Source organism: Hemiscyllium ocellatum, chromosome 47, assembly GCF_020745735.1.
Source record: "Hemiscyllium ocellatum isolate sHemOce1 chromosome 47, sHemOce1.pat.X.cur, whole genome shotgun sequence".
In the NCBI taxonomy this organism is placed as follows: Eukaryota; Metazoa; Chordata; class Chondrichthyes; order Orectolobiformes; family Hemiscylliidae; genus Hemiscyllium; species Hemiscyllium ocellatum.
In genome coordinates, this window is record NC_083447.1 from 3811625 (window position 1) to 3837959 (window position 26335).

The following is a 26335-nucleotide window of genomic DNA, read 5'->3' on the forward strand; positions in this document are numbered from 1 at the left end:
TGAGGAAGTGGTGGAGGCTAGTACAATTGCATCTTTTAAAAGGCATCTAAATGGGCATATGAATAGGAAGGGTTTGGAGGGACATGGGCGAGGTGCTGGCAGGTGGGACTAGATTGGTTTGGGATATCTGGTTGGCATGGACGAGTTGGACCGAAGGGTCTGTTTCCGTGCTGTACACCTCTATGACTCCAAGTAAAAGTGATATTTAAAAAAAGCTTGATCAAAAATTTAGTAGTTAGGGTCTGGAATGCACTGCCTGAGACAGGTGTAGTGACAAGTTGAATAGAGGCATCCAGAATAAAATTCCACTGAAAAGGGACAAGGTGCAGGGAGGAAGCAGAAGAATGGTACTGAGCGAACTGCATCTTACAGAGAGAGGCTGGAGACACTATGGACAGAGTGACTGCTTCCTGTACTGTTACAATTCTGTGATTCTATGAACTACTGAAGGAGAAAACAAAAGATTGACAAGTCCTGGAGAGCCCTATCTGCAAGTTACTGAGAGTGACCTGCTGAGTTTCTGCAGCATTTTCTGGGCTTGTTTCAGATTTCCTGCATCCACGTATTTTGCTTTTATTAATATGTGGTGGCATTTTGCCTCCAAATGCATAAACACCCCCATGCTTTCTAAAGTGAAAGTTGTGTCATATGTTGGAAGTAGGCTTCAAGTATGAGTAGCCTATGATTACCAGTGTCCAGAGATCTGAGTACCCACATTACCTCATTGAAAAGCAGCTCTCGCCTCTGCTGTTTCCGCAAGTCCATTTTCTTCACAGCGACCAGCTGGCCTGTGCTCTTCACCGTGGCAATGCAGACAATCCCTGTCGACCCTTCGCCAATCTTAATAAAGTTTTCCAGATACGTTCTTGGGTCGCCAGGGTCCACCACCATCTGGAGAGCTGCCTTGAACTGCTGGTGGGACACCCGCTGTGGCTCACGGTGGGGTGACTTCGACTCGAGTCCTTGGGGCTGTGCTGGGTACGGAGCCGGAGAGTTCGGCTGTGCCACACGTGGCAAGTGTGTGTCAGAGGAATGAGGCACCAAGGCCTGGTGTGGCGGCTCAGAATGGCCTGGCCTGTGCTGACCGCGCTGTGCTTTACTCGCGTGACCCAAAGCCAGGTTGGGCCCATTGTGTCGGACATCATGGGGCATTCCTGCTCGATGATCAACCTTAACAGTAGACAGGGAGACAAGGAGATGGTCAGCATTGTTTACACAAGGACACATGCACATCCCTTTTTAACTTTCATGGCACTCTCCTCAACTACAGCTTCAGTTATGTCACCACCTTAATTATTAACATTAACAATCATCATGGAACTCAACATATTATAGAACATAGAACACAGAAAAATACAGCGCAGTACAGGCCTTTCGGCCCTCGATGTTGCGCCAACCGAAGCCTACCTAACCTACACTAGCCCACTATCCTCCATATGCTTATCCAATGCCCGCTTGAATGCCCATAAAGAGGGAGAGTCCACCACTGCTACTGGCAGGGCATTCCATGAACTCTCAACCCGCTGAGTAAAGAATCTACCCCTAACATCTGTCCTATACCAACCCCCCTTTAATTTAAAGCTGTGTCCCCTAGTAACAGCTGACTCCATACACGGAAAAAGGTTCTCACTGTCAACCCTATCTAAACCCCTAATCATCTTGTACACCTCTATCAAATCTCCCCTAAACCTTCTCTTCTCCAATGAGAACAGCCCCAAGTACCTCAGCCTTTCCTCATACGATCTTCCTACCATGCCAGGCAACATCCTGGTAAACCTCCTCTGCACCCATTCCAGTGCCTCCACATCCTTCCTATAGTATGGTGACCAAAACTGCACACAATACTCCAGATAAGGCCGCACCAGAGTCTTATACAACTGCAACATGACCTCAGGACTCCGGAACTCAATTCCTCTACCAATAAAGCCCAGTACGCCATATGCCTTCTTCATAGCACTATTTACCTGGGCGGCAACTTTCAGAGATCTGTGTACATGGACACCAAGATCCCTCTGCTCATCCACACTACCAAGTAGCCTACCATTAGCCCAGTAATCCATCTTCTTGTTACTCTTACCAAAGTGAATGACTTCACACTTAGCTACATTGAACTCCATTTGTCACCTTTCTGCCCAGCTCTGCAACTTATCTATATCCCGCTGTAACCTGCCACATCCTTCTTCGCTGTCCACCACTCCACCGACTTTTGTATCATCCGCAAACTTGCTCACCCAACCTTCTAGCCCCTCCTCCAGGTCATTTATAAAAATGGCAAACATTTTTGGTGTCAATATGGAAGCAGTGTTCCCTGTAGTCACATTCAAAAGCAACTTAGAAAGTTCTGAACTGCATGACACAAAAACACATTCCCTATGTGACTCACTCAATTCACAACACAAAACTACCTCCACCAATGACCTGTAATCGTCAGTTAGCGCTGGAGAGTTAATGTGGTACAGCACTCTTTAAGCTTTAATGTAAGGTATTAGACACATTCCTGTAAGATTAATCACTAAACAAACACAGACTGTCACTGTGCAATGCCGGATGCTCCAAGTTTCTCAAGTTAAATTGTCGTTCCTGGTTCTCCCTCATCACCGTTGTCAGACCAGGAGTCTCCAGTACCTCACCTCAAAATTACATGGCTCAAAATTCATTAATAGATTTCAAGCTAGAGGGTGAAAAAAGTGAGACTAGATGCAAATCTGTTCCTTTACTGAGGCATTAGATATGTCTGCTTCCTACTTACCAAGCCAGCAGTCCCTCTGTACAAGTCCCTAGACATTTTCTAATCACGTCGCCCACCCCCCGAAACAGAAATGTTCTAAACCCAGACCTCTGGAGCCAGATACTTATCACTGCACCACAAGAGCCCTCTCCATATTTTTTAACATAATCTGAGCAGGCTGATTATGATACTTCTCTGGGGCAGATGGGACTTAAATTTGAGCCAAAGTAGAGGCACTATCACCATAAGAGCCTGTAAAAGTAATTAATGTCCTTCACACATGGATCTTAATATAATTAAGATTAGGAAAAACGACCATTTGGAAAGGGAAAATTCCATATGTTGTGCTTGAGACTAAAGTGGAAATTATAGACTTTAGCAGATATTTGAGCGACAGCTCTATGTTCCCTACATTGCCATATAATCCTGATCATCAATGGTAAACTACATAGCTGTGATAGAAATGGCCTGGGTACGCATATCACATTCCGACATCAATGTCATGTGGCAGGAGAGTTCATGCGGAAACACAGATACATGCAAGCCCTGCTCCATTGTGTCTAATCCCACATCCAACATCATCTTAGTTTGCGATTCCTGGTGCATCACAGGATCAAGAAGGGAGCCAGACTGCTCCAAAATGGTGCCTCTAGACTATTGTAGAGTCTTCTAGCACAGAAAGTGGCCATTCAGCCCCACTGTCCTGTTCTGGCTTTCTGAGAGCCTTCCGTCTTGTAGGCTGTCCAATAGGATGTGGTCAAATAGGGGCAGAATGGAGGGAGCAGAATCACCAGGAAATTGTCACATGCCTAGTCCTGGCTGGTTCAGAGATAACCTCTGGGTGTACTGTTCACCAGCACAACTAAGGTGTAGAACTGGGAAGTCATCAGAAAGTAATTTGAGCATAACCTAGCTTTAAAGTGATATCAAAACACACTTACTCCTGTAGAGATCCTACTCTTGACCTTATTCTGACACACAAGGTTTTAGTTAAATACAATGCAAAGACCATACAGCTCAAAAAGGTCCAGCTGTAACAAGATAAACCATTGTTCCTAAAACATTGGGCCATTCAGCTCACTGCCTTTACCACATCCCCTGGCCCACATCAACCTGCAATTCAACAAGGCTCATCTTCAACTGTTCGCTGATCTTAATTTCATTCAAATTACCCAAATGCCCCAAAACCTCTCAGATTGTCTGTCACGTGTTCATCACTGTGCATCCACAGCCCTCTGGGCTATAGAAGTTACCAGACTCTCAAAGTGTTTATCATCTCAGTTCTTAATAGCCAACACTGTACACTAGAACCACTAACCCTGCTCCAATTCTCGAATCACCAGCGTCTCAAACTTACAAGTCACTTCTTATTTTACTTAATTTCTCCTCACAGGACAGTGCACTGTCCTGGGAGAGAGACAAACACGTGTCAGAGATTGCAGCAAAAAAAATGCGCCAAAGTGAATGAGAGAGAGTGAGAGAGAGAATGTGCGAGCCAGAAAGGGGAGGTTGGGGTGTGGGAAGCAGGAGGGACAGCATGCCATAAAGGAGAGAGCAAGCGCAAGCCAGAAAAGGAAGGAAGCAGTTACTGCAGCTGACTAGCTTATCGCAAATGACTCTATTAACCACTTGCATATCTGTATCCTAAATGTCATTTAGGGCTCTCAATTCTCACAGCTTACATTGACCTGCATTCACCAAACTGATGATTTGCCAAAGCTTGCCGTAAAGAAGTCTCGTTATGTACCGTCTCTGGTAACACTTTTTTACTGAAATATTAACCATCAGTATAAATCTTCAACTTACATTAAATGCTCTGATGTCACAGCAGCATGTGTCATAAAGCAGTTAACTGCCTGAAACTTTTAACAGTCCAAACATAACAGTTACTGCCCACAAAAAACATCAACCCTCCCAGCTCAAGCCACTTACTTGGGGCGATGAGATTGATAACACTCAAAGCCCTGACTTAAATCATGCCACTGCACTGCAAATATACTGATTATGTATTCTTCAATAGTTTTCTAAAACTCTTGACTTCCACCTTCTCGAAGACTAGGCCAACTGGAACATGGGAACACAATTCTAAGCCATCTTGGCAAGAGATTATCATCCCTCTCCTTCACTATTTCAGGGTCAAAACCCTGGAACTTCATCACCTTCCCCAGCCCCAGTAGCAGAGTAGTCCAACAACACTAACTCCAGCACTTCAAGGCAGCAACTCACCGTCTCCTGAGTAATTCAGGATGGGTAGTAAGTGTTAACCTGGTCAGTGACATACATGGTAACAATAAAACTTTTGAGTATAAGAGCTGGGACATCATGCGGAGGTTGTACGGAACATTGGCGAGGCCTCTTCTAGAATACTGTGTCCAGTTCTGGTTGTCCAGTTATAGGAAGGATATTTTGAAGCTGGAAAGGGTTCAGATAACTTTACCGGGATGTTACCAAGGTTTGAATTATAAAAGAAAGACTGGGACCTTTTCTCACCGGAGTGTGGGAGGTTGAGAGGTGATCGTACAGAGGTTTATAAAATCAGGACGGATATAGATAGGGTTGATGGTAGGTGTCTTTTCACTAGGATGGGAGATTTCAAGATTGGGGGCATATTTTTAAGGTGAGAGGTGAGAGATTTAAGACCAACATGAGGGGCCAATTTTCCATGCTGTATGACTCTCTGGTGGAAGTGAATGGATCAGAGGCTGAGTATGCTCCCTAGGTGCTTCTTAAGGCCAGATCCAGCGTGACATCGGCAGGTACTGAAGGGTCAGTATAGGAAAACATAAAGAGGGTGCCTGCCTGCATGATTTAAACAAAACTTCACCCCACACATTCTGGAATGTGCACAGGCAGGCTACAATGGTCCAAATGTAAACCCCCACCCTTTAAGATAAAAATGTGAGTCTTATTGTGGTTCAACAGTTGCATTCTTAGAGAAAACAATTCATTTCTCAGTTATAAAAAGCTCTGCAATTAGGTAATCACCAAGTGAGCACGATGCACTTATTCCAAGAGTTTCCACAGCAGTTTATCTTTTGGGACAGGAGCACCAGCGTGGATGCTAGGCTGAATACTAAACAGTACACACTGATTGACTGGACTTGTGTTACTGATCACAGTGCATCATTAAAACCAGATGCCTTGTATCACACAGAGACTGGATACAGTTGAGAAAAGTAAACACCAAAATAATTGTCAGATTAAAGTCTGGTTGAAGATTTGTAGCTCGGGCGTCCGTTGTTGTGGTTCTGTTCGCCGAGCTGGAAGTTTTTGCTGCAAACGTTTCGTTCCCTGGCTAGGGAACATCATCAGTGCTATTGGAGCCTCCTGTGAAGCGCTGCTTTGATGTTTCTTCTGGTATTTATAGTGGTTTGTTCTTGCCGCTTCCGGGTGTCAGTTTCAGCTGTAGTAGTTTGTATGTGGGGTCCAGGTCGATGTGTCTGTTAATGGAGTTTGTGGATGAATGCCATATACAAACCACTACAGCTGAAACTGACACCCGGAAGCGGCAAGAACAAACCACCATAAATACCGGAAGAAACATCAAAGCAGCGCTTCACAGGATGCTCCAATAGCACTGATGATGTTCTCTAGCCAGGGAACGAAACGTTTGCAGCAAAAACTTCCAGCTCGGCGAACAGAACCACAATAATTGTCAGATTCTCAAAGACAGTGCCATGCTATTACATGGCATTTTCTGGAAATCACAGCAGACTCAAACCCACAAATGAGGAATTACATTCAGTTTTATAAACTGCACCCCTGCCCTGGGGGCCTCACCTTAGGAGGAACAGGAGGCCACCATTTGGCCTCTCAACTGGTTCAATCAAATCATGACTGATCTGTATCTTAACTATATCAAACTTCCCTGGGGTCCATTCGAGTGAGAAAACATCTGACTCAGCACAAACTCCGTCAATGCTGACTCAGCACAAACTCCGTCAATGCTGACTCAGCACAAACTCCGTCAATGCTGACTCAGCACAAACTCCGTCAATGCTGACTCAGCACAAACTCCATCAAACGTGGAGTTTTGAAGTTTTCAACTAGCTTCTGACCTCAGCAGCTTTTTCGGGGAAGGATCTCCTCCATCCTTTGTGAACTGCTGCTTCCTGACATCAGCCCCATCTCAAAACGTTCAGGTTATGCTCCATCTTCTGCATTCGATCAACAGAGGAAATAGTTTCTCTCCATCTACCCTATCAATCTTTAATCAGTTTAAATAATTAGATGATCCTTTAATCTTCTCTATTTCAGGGAACTCAAATTCATTTACATGCAACCTCTCCTTGAACCTGAACCCTTTTGTCGGTCTTGAAATTAAAATAATGCATCCGTGCCACATTCCCTTGAAAGGAATGGCATCCAATCACAGCAGGGTGCTTTAAATGAGTCCTAAACAGAGCTTTACACAATTGCCACAGAAATTCCAACCATTTGCACATACAACCCCTTTCAGCTAAAGGCCAACATTGCATTAACCATTTCGATGATTGCTTTTGCACCTGGGATTCTGGGCCAGGTTACACAGTCTATGGTTTCTCTCCATTTGGTGCAATAAGTGTGTACATTTCTGCCGACTCACTTTAACTAATTGCTCACAAGAACTTTAGCACAGAGTGTGGCGTATGTGGTTTACAGACCTGACTGCTGCTCCCTCTGCCTGCTCCTGTCTCAGCCATTGGGTACGTGTTGAAAGGCCTCCCGGTCTGGTGCGCAGTCTTCACAGCTCCATCTCCACCAGGAGCATGGGGAGGACGGATGTTTGGGCCAGAAAGGGGTCGCTTGTCCCTTGGAGACTGTGGGCTGGTCTGGCCTGTGTGTGTGGATTTTGGCCTCTTGTCGGAGCTTTCCTGTTTCTCTCGCCTCGACGCCCGTTCCTGAGAGTTCGTGGGCTCGCTGAAACCAACATGGTTTCCTTCCCGATCACCTGGCTGGTCTCTCCTGCCATCTGTCTTGTCGTGAGGTTTGCTCTTGTTGTCAGGGTGCCTGTGGTGGTCAGGCCGGGACTCCCTGCTGTTATGATGATTGGGCCTACTCCCCCCAGTCCTGCTTGGCTCCTGCCCCCTGGGCTGCTGTGGGTGTGCCCGGCTGTCTGCCCGCTCAGCATTCCGGTTCTTTTGCCTGTCGTCCCTGCCTTGGTCACGCTCATCCCGGGATCCTTGCTTGACCCTCTCACCTCTCCCCTTGTGGTCATGGCGTCTGTCCAGTTCAGCGGGGTAGGTGCTCTTGGGAGGGGTCTCGTGCATGCCATTCTTTTGCATTCCATCCTGCATGGGCTCTTGACGGAGTAGAGAAGGTGGGCTTCCTCGTCGCAGGGAGTTGGAACGGGTTACAGAAACATTCTCAAATTCATCCAGAAGCCAATTCAGAGAGCCATCGATTCCAATTTTACTTCCTCGAACAATGGCCTGAAACACAGAGGAAAGAATGATTAGATGTTAAATCAGAGAGACCCGTGAGAAATATTCAGTGAGCAACTATTTACTGAGGTAAGATTCAGAGTCACAGAATCATACAGCATAGAAACAGGCTCTTTGGTTCAACCAGTCCATGCCGACCATGTTCCCAAACTAGGGAATAAAAAAATGAAAGAACTGCAGATGCTGTAAATCAGAAACAAAAGCAGAAGTTGCTGGAAAAGCTCAGCAGGTCTGGCAGCATCTGTGAAGAGAAATCAGAGTTAAGGCTTTAGGCCTGGCCAGAACTGCACATAGTACTCCAGAAGAGACCTCATCAACACCCTGTACAACATGACTTAATGAAATTGGAAACGTCCACAAGTCAGAGGATGAGATTCCTGCCTCAGGATCAGGAGGTCATGGGTTTAAGACTGACTCCATAGACGTGAGTAGGTAATCCGATGATGCAGTACTGCGCCAGGGAAATAAAAGCAAAATACAATGGAGAACAGGTGTCATATCGGAACCAAAACATTAACCCTGTGCCTTTCTCCATAGGTGCTGCCAGACTGGAGCATCTCTAGTCCTTTCTGCTTTTAGATATTGAGGAAGGGTTGCATTGTTGGAAGTGTTACATTCAAGAGAAAATTGGATAAGGTGCCAAACTGAGAAACTATTGGCCTTTTCAGATGTAAGCATTTGAAGAGCAGAACAATATCCTAAGGTATGGGCCAATATTTCTCCTTAACTCTCTCATGACTGTGGGAATAACATTGTTCCAGAAGCACCAGCAACTATGCTTCCATGCTGTACGACTCTGAGACTATAACTGTCTGAACATATTGATTAGCACTTTTGGATGGGAACTAGAGTTTCAAATTGCCCCTGAACAGCTTCCATGCAGTCTGAGCACATAGCCCTTAAAAATGTGGAACAGATAGAAGAAGAAAAATTGAACACTAACTTTGGAACGCTGCAACAAGCCATTGAGCTGTTGCACCAAAGATGTTAAAAATAAATGAGCTAGCATTATCTCATGCTGTTGTAAACAGTGCTCCTTAAGCTGAGCCATTTAAAACCCACAGTTCACATATAGAACCCCATCGACGCCCAAATGCATTGAAAATAACTGCCAGCAGAATTTGGATTAAAACATTTAACAGGATTAACAGAATGCAATATGGAGACAGGGTGTATATGCTGAATGGATCCCACCCAGTGCTGTTCTTGCTGAATCTCGGATTGCAATCAGAGCGCTCTGTCTGGATGCATCACAGCACGGTTTGGCAACTGCTCTTCCCAAAATTACAAGAAACTACAGAGTCATGAACACAACCCAGTCCATCTCACAAACCAGCCATACTTCCCACTGCCTCAGGAAAACAACCAACATCAAAGACTCCTCCCACCCTGGTTATACTCTGTGCCATCCTCTTCCATCAGGCAGAAGACATAAAAGTTTACATAACTATATGAATAGATTTAAGAACAGCTTCCTCCCCACTGTTATTTGACTTCGGAATGGGCCTTTCAAATTTTAAATTTAATGTTGACTTTGCTTTCTTTGCAACTTCTCTGCAGCTGTAACATTGTATTCCTCACTCTGTTCCATTACCCTATGCATTTTGTATGGTGTGATCTGTCTGTACTGCACACAAAACAGAACTTTTCACTGTGCCCAGGTACGTGACAATAATAAAGCAAATCATTGATTTTTATAAACTCGATACAGACTGCTTTTTTTATTTGTGCTTTAAAACTTTGTAGAGCAAACGGAAACCCAAGACCAGTTGTGTTGCAGGTAGGGCCATAGGGATCAATGTCCTGTTGCTTGTCAAGAGGAGGAGGAAAATGGAAGAGCCTATAGTGAAGGAGAGGAGGAAGACAGTGCAGTAAATAGGGGACAGCAGAGGAGGGAAATAAAATGTTATATACTCATTTACAATCTCAGTTCATTTCATGCTAATCTTCAGTGATGCATCGTTCTGTCATTCACATATCCACTTTCAGATTGCAGCATGGGACTGCCTTGCAACATGCCTCTGAGGGACGTTCATCCACCAAGACATCAGTGAATAATATTGGAGTTACTGTATAGAAACAGGCCAGGCTGCATTAGACCAGTGATTATGTTCCACACGACTCCTACCACCTTATTTCATCTAACGCTGATATAACCTGTTTATTTTTAGCACATGTTCTTAATTTCCAACAACAAGTCCCATCTCACTATTGTCTTGGAGAGAGAAAATAAAGCTCCTCCTGAATTGTCAAGTGGATTTATCAGTGACTATCTTTTAATGACTCCTGAGCTCTGGCTTCCTTCACAAGTAGAAACACCTACCCCTGTTATCAATCCAATCAAAACCCTTTATAACTTACGAGGTGCCAATCAGACACTCTTCAATCTTTCCTCTCTTAGATAAAAGAGCCCTATCCGATTCCTCTCTTTTTAGTGACTACATTCTCTCAGTTCTGGTATTGTGCTGAGCTGGTGTTAATCGTAAATGGTTCGAGTGGATAATTGTGGACTGCAAACAGCAAGAGATGTCTGCTGGTCGACTTGCAGAGCAGCATTCCACTACATCAGAGAAATAGTCTAAATGTGGGCAATAGGAATATCAGATGGGCTACGTTCCAATCTCTGGGCCACACAGACGGCTCTGTTACAAGTCAGAATTAATAACACACGGGTGCTCAAACCTATATCATCAGCAAGAATGTAAAATATAACTGACGTGTTCTCAGTACAATGTAAACACTCGCTCAAACTATCCTGAGGAGAATGTGGAACTTGCTTGCACAGGGAGTAGTTGATGCAAATACAGATGCACATCTGATGACTTTACATAAACACAAAGAGAAAAGAATGGGAGATTATGTTAGGTAGGAGAAAAGAGGACTACAGATGCTGGAGATCAGAGTCAAAAAGTATGGTGTTGGAAAAGAATCATAGATCAGGCAGCATCAAAGGAGGAGAGTCGACGTTTCGGGCATAAGCCCTTCATCAGGAATGGGGGACGGATAGGAGGGGACTGAGAAATAAATAGGAGGGTGGGGCTGGGGAGTGAAGTAGCTGGGAAGGTGATAAGTAGATGCAGGTGTGGTGTGATGGGGATAAGTCAGAGGGGAGGGTGGAGCGGAGCGGTGGGAAGGAAGATAGACAGGTAGGACAGTTCAAGGGCAGTGCGGAGTTGGAGGTTGGATCTGGGATGAGGTGGGTGGGGTAAGATGAGGAAACTGGTGAAGTCGATGTTGATATCATGTGGGTGGCAGATCCCAAGGCGGAAGATGTGGTGTTGGGAGGATGGCTTGGATTTGGCGGTGAAGGTGGCCCAGGATTTGCATGTCCTTGGCGGAGTGGGAGGAGGAGTTATGTTAGTATTTGGGGGTGGAGGAAGGAGTTAGATGAAGTAAGATAGACAAAGACCTATGGGCAGCTTAATCACTAGCATTGAGCAATTAGGCTGAATGACCAACTTCAGTGTTGTTTGAAATTTATACAAGTTCCAACATGCTTCAAAAATGTTGTCTCTACAATGTGGTACAGTTCCAATGGAGCAGCGCAGTGGCTTACAGACGAGGCCTTAAATTGCAGACTTGTATGCCTGTTCGAGCCATACAAAAACCTAATGGCACCATTATTTCCTCAATCAACACTCTCAAAGGTTAACTGGCAGTTATCCAGTGGTCTGAGACCATGATATGCACCAAAAGGCACTTACCTGCACATCCAAAAGCAATCTATTGAACTTGAAGCATTTTGAGACATACAGAGGGAGGCAAGACACAGTGCCAGTGAAATTTATTTCTTTCCTTCAACAGAGGTACTGACAGGAAATCAACTGATTATCAAAGTGTGAGAACAAGACACAGAAAAATCAATGCTGCAGAATTTATGGAGGAATCAAAACACTTGGACTGTCCCTTCACAAATGCAAGGGATCATTTATTTTTGCTCACTGATAAATGTAGTGACTGGTTGGCTGGGTCACTGCAGTAAAAAGTCATGGGTCTGCTGCTGAACATTGTGGGAGGCAGAATTGGATATACACGGAGACTTAACTGCTCGACATGTTTGCTGTTGAATTAACCAATCGCACTTTAGTCAATAATCAAATGGCCTTGCATCGCAACTGTGGTGTTGAATTTAATGTAAAATTGATTTGGTATCATTTTCACTCAATGTTCTGCAGCACATCTGATTCACTGACACACAACAGCTGCAGCAGCAGTTACTGCTCCCAAAGCGTCACACAGGATGTTTTACTAATAGTCATTTGTTCTCCCAAACCACAAGTTACTCGGACTAAATAATGACTGGTGTATGATCAAGTCAAAGAAGAGTAAGTACAACTGTGCAGAGAACAGCAGTTGTTTCAAATTCATTTTTTGCGACAAAAATTGAAAAAAATGCTCTCTGCTTATTCCCTGCTCATACTGACAAAATGAAATTCCCTGGAATTCCGGAAGTGGAAGAGGGTAAGAGCAGAGATAAGGTATTGGTGATGAACATTGGTCTAGTAAATAACTTACATCATAAGTTACACACAATGATTACAAGGGCGTACCTGAATGGACCCTCACCTCCTCTATCTTAATTTATTGCTTTTGTATCCAGAATGGTATCTGTAATTCCCCTTAACAGCCTTGCATTTAAAGTGTATTTTATCTCATCTCTGCATATATAATGCCTATTGAGTCTCAAATGTCTCACTCAATGTTGTTACCCCACAATGACATGCATATAAAAATTCACAGAAAATTAATTTGTGAATTATTCATCTTATTATTCATTAATGGGATGAGGGCATCACTGGTTAGAGTCATAGAAACGTACAGCACGGAAACAGACCCTTCGGTCCAACTCATCCATGCCGACCAGATATCCCAACCTAATCTAGTCCCATTTGCCAGATCTTGGCGCGCATTCCTTGAAACCCTTCATATTCATTTATCGATCCAGATACCTTTTAAATGTTGCAATTGTACTAGCCTCTACCACTTCCTCAGGCAGCTCATTCCATACACGCACTACCCTCGAAGTGAAAAAATTGCCTTTCAGGTCCCTTTTATATCTTTCTTCTCTCACTCTAAACCTATGCCCTCTAGTTCTGGACTCCCCTACCACAGGGAAAAGACTTTGTCTTTCCTATCCTTCCATGCCCCTCGTGATTTTATAAACCTCTATAAGGTCATCCCTCAGCCTCCAACGCTCCAGGGAAAACAGCCCCAGCCTATTCAATCTTCGCCTATAGCTCAAATCCTCCAACCCTGGCAACATTCTGGTAACCCTTTTCTACCCTTTCAAGTTTCACTTCATCCTCCCAATAGAAAGGAGACCAGAAATGCACGCAATATTCCAAAAGTGGCCTAACCAATGTTCCGTACATGTGCAACATGACCTCCCAACTTCTATACTCAATGCTCTGACCAATAAAGGAAAGCATACCAAATGCCTTCTTCACTATCCTGCCTCCTGCGACTCCACTTTCAAGGAGCTAAGAACCTGCACTCCAAGGTCTCTTTGTTCAGCAACACTCCCTAGGACCTTACCATTAGTGTGTAAGTCCTGCTAAGATTTGCTTTTCCAAAATGCAGCACCTCACATTTATCTAAATTAAACGCCATCTGCCACTTCTCAGCCCATTGCCCCATGTGATCTAGATCCTTTTATAATCTGAGATAATCGTCTTCGTTGTCCACTACACCTCCAATTTTAGTAAGTTTGCAGATGACACTAACTCTACCTCCTATGTTCATATCCAAATAATTTATATAAATGACAAAACGTAGTGGACCCTGCTCCAATCCTTGTGGCACTCCACTGATCACAGGCCTCCAGTCTGAAAAATAACCCTCCATCATCATCCTGTCTTCTACCTTTGAGCCAGTTCTGTATCCAAATGGCTAGTTCTCCATGTATTCCATGAGTTTTAACCTTGCTAACTAGTCTACCATGGGGAACCTTGTTGAATGCCTTACTGAAGTCTATATAGATCACGTCACTGCTCTGCCCTCATCAATTGTCTTTGTTACTTTTTCAAAAAACTCAACCAAGTTCAAGAGACATGATTTCCCATACACAAAGCCATGTTGATTATCTCTAATCAGTCCTTGCCTTTTCAAATTTGTGTAAATCATGTCTCTCAAGATTCCCTCCAACAACTTGCCCACCACTGACGTCCGGCTCACCGGTCTCTAGTTCCCTGGCTTGTCCTTACCACTTTCTTAAATAATGGTACCACGTTAGCCAACCTCCAGTCTTCAGCAAGAGGCCCAGCAATCACTTCCCTAGCTTCCCACAGAGTACTAGGGTACACCTGATCAGATAGGTGAAAGTGAAGACTGCAGATGCTGGAGATTAGAGTTGAGTGTGTGGTGCTAGAAAAGTACAGCAGGTCAGGTAGCATCCTAGGAGCAGGAAAAGCGACATTTCAGGTAAAAGCCTCATTCCTTATGAAGAGCTATTACCCAAAATGCCGATTTTCCTGCTCCTCGAATGCTGCGACCTGCTGTGCTTTTCTAGCACCACACTCTTCGACCCTACACCCGATCAGGTCCTAGGGATTTATCCATCTTTATGCATTTCAAGATATCCAGCACTTCCTCCCTGATAAATGTCCATATTACAGAGAAGTCACCATCTGTTTCCCTACAGTCTATATCTTCCATGTCCTTCTCCACAGTAAACACTGATGCAAAACACTCATTTAGTATCTCCCCCATCTCCTGCGACTCCACACAAAGTGCTAATCTTTGAGGGGCCCTATTCTCTCCTTAGTTACTCTTTTGTCCTTAATGTATTTATAAAATCCCTTTGGATTTTCCTTAACCCTATTTGCCAAAGCTATCTCATGTCCCCTTTTTGCCCTCCTGATTTCCCTCTTAAGTATACTCCTACTGCCTTTATACTCTTCTAAGGATTCACTCGATCTCTCCTGTCTATACCTGATGTATGCTTCTATCCTTTTCTTAACCTAACCCTCAATTTCTCTAGGCATCCATCATTCCCTCCACCTGCCAGCTTTTCCTTTCATCCTAACAGGAATATACTGTCTCTGGGCTCTCGTTATCTCATTTCTGAAGGCTTCCCATTTTCCAGCCGTCCCTTTACCTGCGAACATTTAGGCCAGTATTTACTGCCCATCACTAATTTCCGAGAGGGCAATTAAGAATCAACCACATTCCCGAGGGTCTGGAATCCCACACAGCCAGACAAGGTAAGGTTGGCAGTTTGGCTCATGCCCGAAACGTCGATTCTCCTGTTCCTTGGATGCTGCCTGACCTGCTGCGCTTTTCCAGCAACACATTTTCAGTAGTTTCCCTTCCCTAAAGCTTTGTCTTATCTGTGAAATACTCTGCCCAGTGGAGCAGTTGACGCTACCTCATTGAATGTTTTTAATGTAAAGATAGATAGATTTTGAATAGGGAAGGAGTTAAGGATTAGGGTGAGCAGTCAGGTAAGTAGAGCTGAGTCCACGAAAACATCAGGCATAATCTTATTGATTGTTGGAGCAGCTTGATAGGCCAGATGGCCTACTCCTGTTCCTATTCCTTATGTTCTTACAAGACTAACAATTTGACCCACCTTCGACAGATGAAAAGTGTGGTGCTGGAAAAACACAGCAGGCCAGGCAGCATCCGAGGAGCAGGAGAATCGACGTTTCGGGCATAAGATTCTCCTGCTCCTCGGATGCTGCCTGGCCTGCTGTGTTTTTCCAGTACTACACTTTTCAACTCTGGTCTCCAACATCTGCAGTCCTCACTTTCTCCTAGTCCACCTTCGACAGTGCCATACTCCCTCAGTAACTTCACTGGGAGTTTTAGCCAAGGATCTATGCCCAAGTGACTAGAGCAGGGTTTTAATCCACAACCTTCTGACTCAGATGAGAAAGCTAGCCGCTCAGCCCCAGCATTTCACTGACAGACTTCAACTGTTGACAATAGATTCTGGAAATCTGATAAAATCTCAGATGGATTTGCTGCTCAAGTAATGTGCATTGCAGGGTAAACATTTGAAAATAAAAAGTAAATTTGCAGTCTCTCAGAAATATTTATCAATATTCCTGGCAAACTGGCTACTGCTTCTTTAACCAGATCTCTGGCTCACCACACTCAGTTTCTCATTGTTTCAGAGAGACACACACAGAGACTCGGTGGGGGTGGGGCAGAGAGAGAGAGAGGGGGGGCACAGAGAGAGAGGGGGAGGGGGGGCACAGAGAGAGAGAGAGAGAGGGGGGCAGAGAGAGAGGGGGGGCAGAGAGGGGGGGGGGCAGAGAGAGGGGGGGGCAGAGAGAGGGGGGGCAGAGAGAGGGGGGGCAGAGAGAGGGGGGGCAGAGAGAGGGGGGGCAGAGAGAGGGGGGGGCAGAGAGAGGGGGGGGCAGAGAGAGGGGGGGGCAGAGAGAGGGGGGGGCAGAGAGAGGGGGGGCAGAGAGAGGGGGGGCAGAGAGAGGGGGGGGCAGAGAGAGGGGGGGGCAGAGAGAGGGGGGGGCAGAGAGAGGGGGGGGGCAGAGAGAGGGGGGGGCAGAGAGAGGGGGGGGCAGAGAGAGGGGGGGGCAGAGAGAGGGGGGGCAGAGAGAGGGGGGGGCAGAGAGGGGGGGGGGCAGAGAGAGGGGGGGGGCAGAGAGAGGGGGGGGCAGAGAGAGGGGGGGGCAGAGAGAGGGGGGGGCAGAGAGAGGGGGGGGGCAGAGAGAGGGGGGGGCAGAGAGAGGGGGGGGCAGAGAGAGGGGGGGGCAGAGAGAGGGGGGGGCAGAGAGAGGGGGGGGCAGAGAGAGGGGGGGCAGAGAGAGGGGGGGCAGAGAGAGGGGGGGCAGAGAGAGGGGGGGGCAGAGAGAGGGGGGGGCAGAGAGAGGGGGGGCAGAGAGAGGGGGGGCAGAGAGAGGGGGGGCAGAGAGAGGGGGGGCAGAGAGAGGGGGGGGCAGAGAGAGGGGGGGCAGAGAGAGGGGGGGCAGAGAGAGGGGGGGCAGAGAGAGGGGGGGCAGAGAGAGGGGGGGCAGAGAGAGGGGGGGCAGAGAGAGAGGGGGCAGAGAGAGAGGGGGCAGAGAGAGAGGGGGCAGAGAGAGAGGGGGCAGAGAGAGAGGGGGCAGAGAGAGAGGGGGCAGAGAGAGAGGGGGCAGAGAGAGAGGGGGCAGAGAGAGAGGGGGCAGAGAGAGAGGGGGCAGAGAGAGAGGGGGCAGAGAGAGAGGGGGCAGAGAGAGAGGGGGCAGAGAGAGAGGGGGCAGAGAGAGAGGGGGCAGAGAGAGAGGGGGCAGAGAGAGAGGGGGGCAGAGAGAGAGGGGGGCAGAGAGAGAGGGGGGGCAGAGAGAGAGGGGGGCAGAGAGAGAGGGGGGGCAGAGGGGGGGGGCAGAGAGGGGGGGGCAGAGAGAGAGGGGGGGCAGAGAGAGAGGGGGGGCAGAGAGAGAGGGGGGCAGAGAGAGAGGGGGGCAGAGAGAGAGGGGGGCAGAGAGAGGGGGGGCAGAGAGAGGGGGGCAGAGAGAGGGGCGGGGGGGCAGAGAGAGAGGGGGGGCAGAGAGAGATGGGCACAGGCACACACACACAGACAGAGAAGCAGAAGTACAAAATCAAATTTAAACCAACTGGGAGCAGATTAATCTGTGAAGTCCACTGTATATGATAAGAACTGCCTTAAGCAAAAAGTGGAAAGTGAATTTCTTGCTCAGCTATTATGAGGGATGAAAGGATACCTGTTATATAGGGATAATTTTACACATGCTTATGCATAATCAGGTGTAAAGTAGGGTAGACTGAATAGCTATTGCTATTACAAAGCTGTTGACATACTCTGATCAGGGACAGCTTCTCCCAGGCTCCAGAGTCCCAACGTGGGAAACAGCAAGAAAACTGGCCACTCTACAGAAATAAACACAGCTCAGAAACAATGCGACTGGCTCCTGCTCCCACCACCCTGTCATTGAGTCTCGAATCACAGCCAACTTTGTGCGAAGGCAGATTCCTTCCTCTTCTCGTTACCCAAATCATAGATCTCTAAGCTCAACGGAATGTGACCAGAATGGCAGTTGAAGAAAGAATAAGTCAGGGATGGGGGAGGGGCTGTACAGTGGACAGAGAAAGCAGCAGTAGAATCTGGTCCCATTTAACCATTGCTACCCAGGCACTTGTTCTGATTGGGATTTTATTTAATACATGATCTTAGCTAACCTACCTTACTTAGGGCGCTGTTATTCGTGGTTTCCATGCACCATTTCTGTAAGTGTGCAGCGTTTTCTTTAAAACACCATTCTGGCTGTAATCAATATGCTAAAGCACTTACAAATCAGCAGAAATTATGTTATCACTGGGCGGCTTGAAACTGATAAAAGAACCACCTATCACAACTGCAATACAGTGTTCATTGCACAGCCAAAGTCTGGCAATAAAATGCAAATGAATGACACGTTTCTGATAAGTTGCAGGATCCAGTCTCCACAGCCATCAAGACCGCAAAGGTTCAGTGCGAGGTCTCTCCCCTCACTGTCACCAACTTCAAGGACTATGGGCACGGCAGTAGGAATGGAAAGGAAACAGTGCCCTTGCAAAAGCCTGTGGACCTGAGCCTCCTATCAGCATATTTAAAATACACTGGGCCGGGACAAATTGTACTCCGTTTTAAGGTAACATCTAACGAAAGAATTGTATGATTTCAGCATTGTTAAGTTTTTAAAGTCCCGGTCAAAACTTACTTTCGCCAATATTCCATGTCATTTGCGTCCCTTTTGACCCATACATTAAATAATGTCTATTGACTTTTGTTCTTTTAAAACCTTCACAGCATTTCAGATGCTCATTCAATTGATTAAATGGATACTTCCTTCGAAAATTCACAGTGACCTCGTTGCACATTACAGCAACTTGTGTTGAGCTGGATGTGGAGGGGGACAACGCACTGGACGTAGCAGGTAAAAAGTAGTGAATCAAGATTGGCTGCTCAGGAAAGCTGCCTGAATCCCTATTGAGTTTCCTCTGCAGAGAGGGAGTCATCCAATGGCTTTTCCGGATAGGGACAGGCTGCGGGTGCTTGGAGCTATTTGCTGATCAGTAATGCTATCTTAAACTGACGCCCTAGCAAAACTAAAATGAATGGGTATTAAGAGGCAAACTCACCATTGATTGGAATCATACCAGGCACATAGAAAAATGGTTGTGGTTGTTAGAGGTCAGTCATCTCAGCTCCAGGACATCTCTGCAGGAGTTCCTCAGGATAGTGTCCTAGGCCCAACCAACTTCACAGCTACTTCAGCAATGACCTTCCCTCCATCATAACATCAGAAGTTGGGATATTTGCAGATGACTGCACAATGTTCAGCACCATTTGCGACTCCTCAGACACTGAAGCAGACCATGTCCAAATGCGACAAGATCGGGACAATATCCAGGCTTGGGCAGACAAGTGGCAAGTGATGTTTGCACCACACAAATGGTCACGTTATGACCATCACCAACAAGAGACAATCTAACTGCCGCCCCTTGACATTCAATGGTACTACTATCACTAAATATTCCATTAACAATATCCTGTGAGGGTTACCATTGACCAGAAATTCAACTGGACTCAGCAATAAACACACTGGCTACAGGAACAGGTCAGAGATAGGAATACTGTGTGGAGTAACTCATCTGCTGACTCCCTAAAGCCCGTCCATTGGCACAAGACAGGGGCGCAATTGAATACTCCCCACTTGCTTGGATGGGTGCAGCTCCAACACCACTCAAGAAGTGTGACACCATCCAGGACGATGCAGCCCCGCTCGATTGGTACTACATCCATAAACATTGATTCCCTCCAACACCGATGCTCAGTAGCAGCAGTAAAGCATCTACAAGGTGCACTGCAGAAATTCATCCAAGATCCTGAGACACCAACTTCCAAATCCACGACTGCTTCTATCTAGAAGGACAAGGGCAGCAGGTTTGTGGAAACACCACTCCACGCAAGTTCCCCTGCAAGCCACTCACCATCCTGCCTTGGAAATATATCACTGTCATGGGTAGACATCCTGGAATTACCTCCCTAAGGGGCATTGTGGGTCAAACTACAGCACATGGACTGCAGGGGTTCAAAATGGCAGTTCACCCCCACCTTCTCAAGGGCAACAAATGCTGGCCTGCCAGCAACACAAATGAATAAAAATAAAGCCTTTGTTGCGCCACTTAACGAGATTATGGTTGACCTGAGAGACTTAATTCTGTATCCTTCTGCCTTTTGGCTAACAATAATGTATCTCAGTTTTATTCATCTCATTGATCTCACATCATCTGCCATTTGCAGGGAATTGTTTCCAGAACACAAATGATAGATATAGGGATATTGTCATTTCTGAAGGAGTCTGAAATTAGATGCATTTGGAAGATAGTCTATATAAGAAGGTAATTACATCCAATAAGGAAGTCAGGAGTAACCTTCACTCAGAGTGGTGAGAATGTGGAACTCATTACTATAGTTGGTAGTCAAGACAACTAGCACCAGTACATTACACACAGTTAAGAAAGGATTAGAAGGGAATATTAATTAGGTTGGATGAAGTCTGTGGGGATGGTGCATTTGTATTAAAACAGACCAGTTGGGCCAAACTGTCTGCTCCTGTCATGTAAATATTATGCAATTCTGTGTCAACCTTACACAACACTGGCAGGTATAATACATTATTAGAAGCACCTTTGAAATCAGTTGCAATATGCTGATGACAAATGACCAGTATTACATTTCAGGAACACAATAGTTACCTGCTGTAATTGTGGATACTATATCGTTGAGACCGTATTGGTGTTGATGACTAAAGTTAAGAATCAGTCGGAAAGGTGGTAGAAAGGAGAATAAAGGAATATGGTGACAGGATAGGCATGCGGGATTAAGTCAGAAACAGGATAAATGGGGTTATAATTCTCCTGTAATTGAACTTTCCTGTTCTACGGCATAACAGCAATGCTTTGATTACACGTAATGCTTGGGTTAATATGTGGCTGCTTGCCTGGATGTCTCAAAACTGTACACTTAGAGTAGACATTGAATGAAAATTTGCTATTTTTATACAGAATTGGAATATTTATCTGTAGGACACAACCAAGGACCAAACGGAGGCTATTCAGGTCATCTCACTCTGAATATCTTCATTGAGTGACAACTGGTTAATTTCAACTCTGAAATTTTCAACTGACCCCTCCCCACTCCAAATCTCAAGAGATTTTTTTTTAAGTGGAGAGAAATGAATAGATAACAGGAATATGACAGTAAAACACTGGTGAGAACCGCCTATGCGTGCAAACACAATCATTAGATTAAGGCTAACACACATGCATTTCCTACAGGTCACAGCTGTACTGGAAACAGAATCTGGATTCAGGGAATTACAAAAATCCACATCATATTGCATTCTGTTAAGCAACACAGCTCCATTTGGTAATGAAAGGTGCCTAAATTAAGACAGAATTTCAGAATGCGATACCCAAAAGACCAATAAAAACACTTGACTAACACGTAATAAAAATGGAATTTGGCCAATTCAATCACAATAAGGCAGTGGCCTTAATTATGGAGAATAGTAGTTCCTTTGTACATTACAAGTAAGCTTTTCTATTTACATAGAAATACATGCGATTCACAATGCAATTACCAAATCAGGAGCACTACAGCATTAATCTCATGAGGCCCACTCAGTCACTGTGAACAAGGGACTGGGGGTAGTTCATTCCACACACGAACCATTCTGTAAAAAAAAAAGTTGCCCCTCATGTCCCTTTAAAATTTTTCTCCTCTCACCTTAAAAATATGCCTCCTAGTTTTGAATTCATTTAGCCTAAGGAAAAGATCCTTGTCATTCATCTTATCTATGTCCTACATGATTTTATAAACCTCAATAAGGTCACCCCTGAACCTCTGACACTCCAGTGAAAAAGGTCACAGCCTTTCCAGTCTATTTTTATACCTAAAAACCCATCATTCCTGGCAGCATCTTGATAGATCTTTTTCTGAATCCTTTCCCATTTAATATTCTTCTTAAAGCAAGGAGACAAAAACTGTACACAGTACTCCAGAAGAGACCTCACCAACGTCCAGTAACCTCAACATAACATCCCAACTTCTATACTCAAATATCTGATCAATGAAGGCATGCATACTAAACGTCTTGTTTACCACCGTGTCGACCAGTGATGCAAATTTCAAAGAATTGTATACTTGATCCACTAGATCTTTTTTCTACAACACTACTCAGGGCCCTACCATTAATTGCACCATTCCTGTGCTTGTTTGTTTTACCTAAATACAATACTTCACATTTATCCAAATTAAACTCCATCTGCTATTCCTCAGTTGATCAAGATCTTCAAAGTTTGGGAGAAGATCCTCAGTTAATCAAGATCTCTTTGCAATCTTAAATAGCTTCTTCACTGTCCACTCTACCACTAATTTTAGTGTCATCTGCAAACTTACTAACCATTCCTCCTATAATCTCATCCAAATAATTTATATAAATGACAAACAAAAGTGGACCCAGTACCGATCCCTGTGGAACATGGCTGGTCACATGCCTCCAGTCTGAAAAACAACCTCCACCACCACCTGTCTTCTCCCATAAAGCCAATTTTGTATCCAACTGGCAAGTTCATCCTGAATCCCATGTGACCTAACTTTCTAATTAGTCTACCATGTGGAACCTTGTCAAAGGCTTTACTGAAGTCCAAGTAAATAACTCTGCCCTCATCGATCTTTTTGGTTACTTCATTAAACAAACTCTATTTAAGTTTGAGAGACAATTTTTCTCACACCAAACCATGCTGACTATTCCTAAACAATCCTTGCCTCTCCAAATGTATGTAAATCCTATCTTTCAGAATCACTTCCAATAACTTTTCCACCACCAATGTCAGACTCACAGATCTATAGTTTCCAGGCTTCTCCTTACAACCTTTCTTAAACATTGGCTCAACATCAGCCATCCTCCAGCCCTCTGGTGCTTCACCTGTGTTTATAAATGATACAAATATTTTTGCTAAGTGTCTTGCAATTTCTTCTCTAACTTCCCAAAATGCCCTGGAGTATCACGTGGTCAGTTCCTGGAAATTTACCTACCTTTATGTTTTCCAAGACATGCAGCACTTCCTCTTCTGTTATATGGACTATTTTCAAAACATCAGGATTTACTTCCAAGTTCTCCAACCTCCATTCCTTTCTCAACAGTAAAAACTGACGCAAAATATTCATTTGATATCTCTCCCATCTTCTGAGGTTCAACACAAAGGAAAGGTGACCTCGTTGATCTTTAAGGCGACTTCTTTCTCTCTATTTGCTCTCCTGCTCTTAATATATCTGTAAAATCTTTTTTGGATTATCTTTAACCTTATCTACCAAAGCTATAGTATATCCCCTCTTTGCCTTCCTAATTTCCTTCTAAAGTATGCCCATACACTCTTATACTCTTCAAGAAATTCAGTCGATCCCAATTATCTATATCTCAGTCATACAGATGTAGAGCATGGAAACAAACCCTTCGGTCCAACCCGCCCATGCGGACCAGATATCCCAACCTAATCTAGACCCACATGTCAGCACCCAGCCCATATCCCTCCAAATTCTTCCTATTCATATATCCACCCAAATGCCTTTTAAATGTACCAGCCTCCACCACTCTCTCTGGCAGCTCATTTCATACACATTCCACCCTCTGCATGAAAAAGTTGCCCCTTAAGTCTCTTTTGTATCATTCCCCTCTCACCCTAAACCTATGCCCTCTAATTCTGGACTCCTGCACCCCAGAGAAAAGACTTTGCAGATTTATCCTATCTATGGCCCTCGTGATTTTATAAACCTCTAAAAGATCACCCTCAGCCTTCGATGCTCCCAGAAAAACAGCCCTAGTCTATTCAACCTCTCCCTATAGTTCAAATCCTCCAACCCTGGCAACATCCTTGGAAATCTTTTCTGAACTAATACATGATTCTTTTTTACTCTTGACTAGAATCTTAATATCTATAATCACCCATTTCCCCCAATCAAATCAACCTTGCTTTTTCACTCTAATAGGAGCATAAAGTCTCTAACCTCTCATTATCACAATTTTGAAAGCCTCCCACTTGTCAGTCATCCCTTTACCTGCAACCAATCTACTCCAATCAAATTTTAAAAGTTCTTGTCTTATCCCCTTGAAATTTGCCTTACCATGCTTAAAAACTTTTAACTTTTATGGAAAACTTATCCATTTCCATAACTATTTTAAAATAAATAGTATTAAGATGACTAGTCCAAAGTGTTCCTCTATGAACATTTGCCCTGTCTTATTACCCAAGAGGTCAGGTTTTGCTCCTTTTCTCGTAGAAACATTTACATTTCAATAAAGAAAATTTTCTTGAACACATTTAACAAATGTTTCATCATCGAAACCTTAACACTACGGCAGTCCTTGTCAATGTTTTGAAAATCAAGTCCCCTACAACTACAAACATTTAAAAAAAATATTTTAGAGCTCTCTACATATTTGCTTCTCAATTTCACAGTGACTGTTAGGGACCTACAGTACAATCTCATCAAGGTGATCATCCATCTTATTGTTTCAGTTGCACGAGACTGTAATCGTTTGCTATAAATTCTGTTTTATGATACCACTCCACAGCTACCTGAAGGAGCAGTGCTCCAAAAGCTTGCATTTCCAAATAAACCTGCTGGACTATACCCTAGTGTTGTGTGATTTTTAGTTTCCTTAACTACGTTATTTCTGCCAATGCGTACAACTACTTCAAGCTCCTTACCTTCCCCTTTGACAATATGCTTCAAAAGTCTCGAGATGCCCTTAACCCTGGCACCAGGAAACCAACATATTATCCTCACTGCTGCAGAACCTCCTGCCTGTGCCCCTTGACAGGAGAGTTTCCTAAACAATTATTCTTTTAAATCCTGACAAACCCTGTTTAAAATAAGATTCATTCTTAGTGCCCAAGATCTGACTACAACTTCTGTTTTCCTGAGAAGCTGTCTCTACCCAAAACAGAAGGGAATAGCCACAGGAGGCAATGCTCCAGTTCACAAATAAAGGAAGGCCACTGGGTTGAGGAACAAGGGAGCTGCAGCATTAGTGGTCAACAGTTTTAGCAGAGAAGAGCGAGAAACAGAAGTAAAGATGGATTTAGGCCAAATTTTCTGTATATGATTTAAAAAGTCTCAAATTCTCTGCAGTTTCATATAGAATAACCACCAATAGCTATATAGCACCTTTAAAGTAATAAACAGCTTCAATGTGCCTCATAGGAGCAATTATGAGGCTGAGCCATATGAAGTGATAGTAGGTCAGATGAGTAAAACCTTGGTCAGAAGATAATGGCTTTTATGCAGTGTCTTAAAGGATGAGAAAATTGGGAACAAAAAAATCAAGCAGCTGGAGGTTAGACTTTACACACTTAAACTGGGTCAGAGATATGCAAATCCAGCCAGGATTTGCTACCTACTCACTTTACTGGGCAGAAGTTTAATGGCCTGTTGATGCCTGCTATTCACTCTGATTTTCCTTTTCTTTTTTATTCATTGGTGGGATGTGGGCATCAGTGGCCACGCCAGCACTTATTGCCAAGCTATAACATGCCTCAGTTTCAACAACATTGATGCCATTTTGACAAGATAGGGTCAGAAACCAGCTATTGACACAGTGCATATCAATCTAGTGTACAAGATTTCTCTGTTTTCTCAGCCCCAAAGAACACATTCTCCCACCTGCTTGACGAGTCAGTAAACCTTTGTTTTTCAGCTATAAGGTACAATTCTTGCATGAGCAATTGGGTTCAATTATTCACCGAGATGCATGTTTTACTTACTGGTACCTTTTTACTGGACATGAAAGTCAAGCAGACAATATGGCCAATGTTGTGAGGAGTTTAAGATATGTCTACACAGAACAGATCCCACATGGTAAATGACAAAAACGTGATAACCACCCAGACCAGCAGTTCACTATTCTACTCACTGGATGGATATCTAGATTGCCCTTTCAAGGTATTCTTCAAGACTTCAAAAGTTAACTTACAAAGTGACACCTGCAGTAGGTGCACATCACACCTTCTCACACTCATCAGCTCAAAGCCAAGCCACCTTTCCAAGTCTTACTCCAAACGTCAAAGTGAAGAATAGTAGGGAAGGCAAGAAAACAATCAAAAGGTTGGGGCGGCACAGTGGCTCAGTGCTTAGCACTGCTGCCTCACAGCACCAGGGTCCCAGGTTCAATTC

At 44.6% G+C, this 26335-nt stretch overlaps 1 protein-coding gene across 3 annotated transcripts in view; it reads right to left on the bottom strand.

Moving 5' to 3' along the window:
• The window catches only part of pak4 (p21 protein (Cdc42/Rac)-activated kinase 4), a 136165-nt gene that overhangs the window by 16802 nt on the left and 93028 nt on the right, over window positions 1-26335 (bottom strand). For all 3 annotated transcript variants that reach the window (XM_060855976.1, XM_060855975.1, XM_060855977.1), the window contains 2 exons: window positions 7372-8139; window positions 721-1170 (listed from right to left, as the gene is read on the bottom strand). In XM_060855976.1, coding sequence (XP_060711959.1) covers window positions 721-1170; window positions 7372-8139 — 1218 coding nt within the window. The remainder of the gene's footprint in view (window positions 1-720; window positions 1171-7371; window positions 8140-26335) is intronic.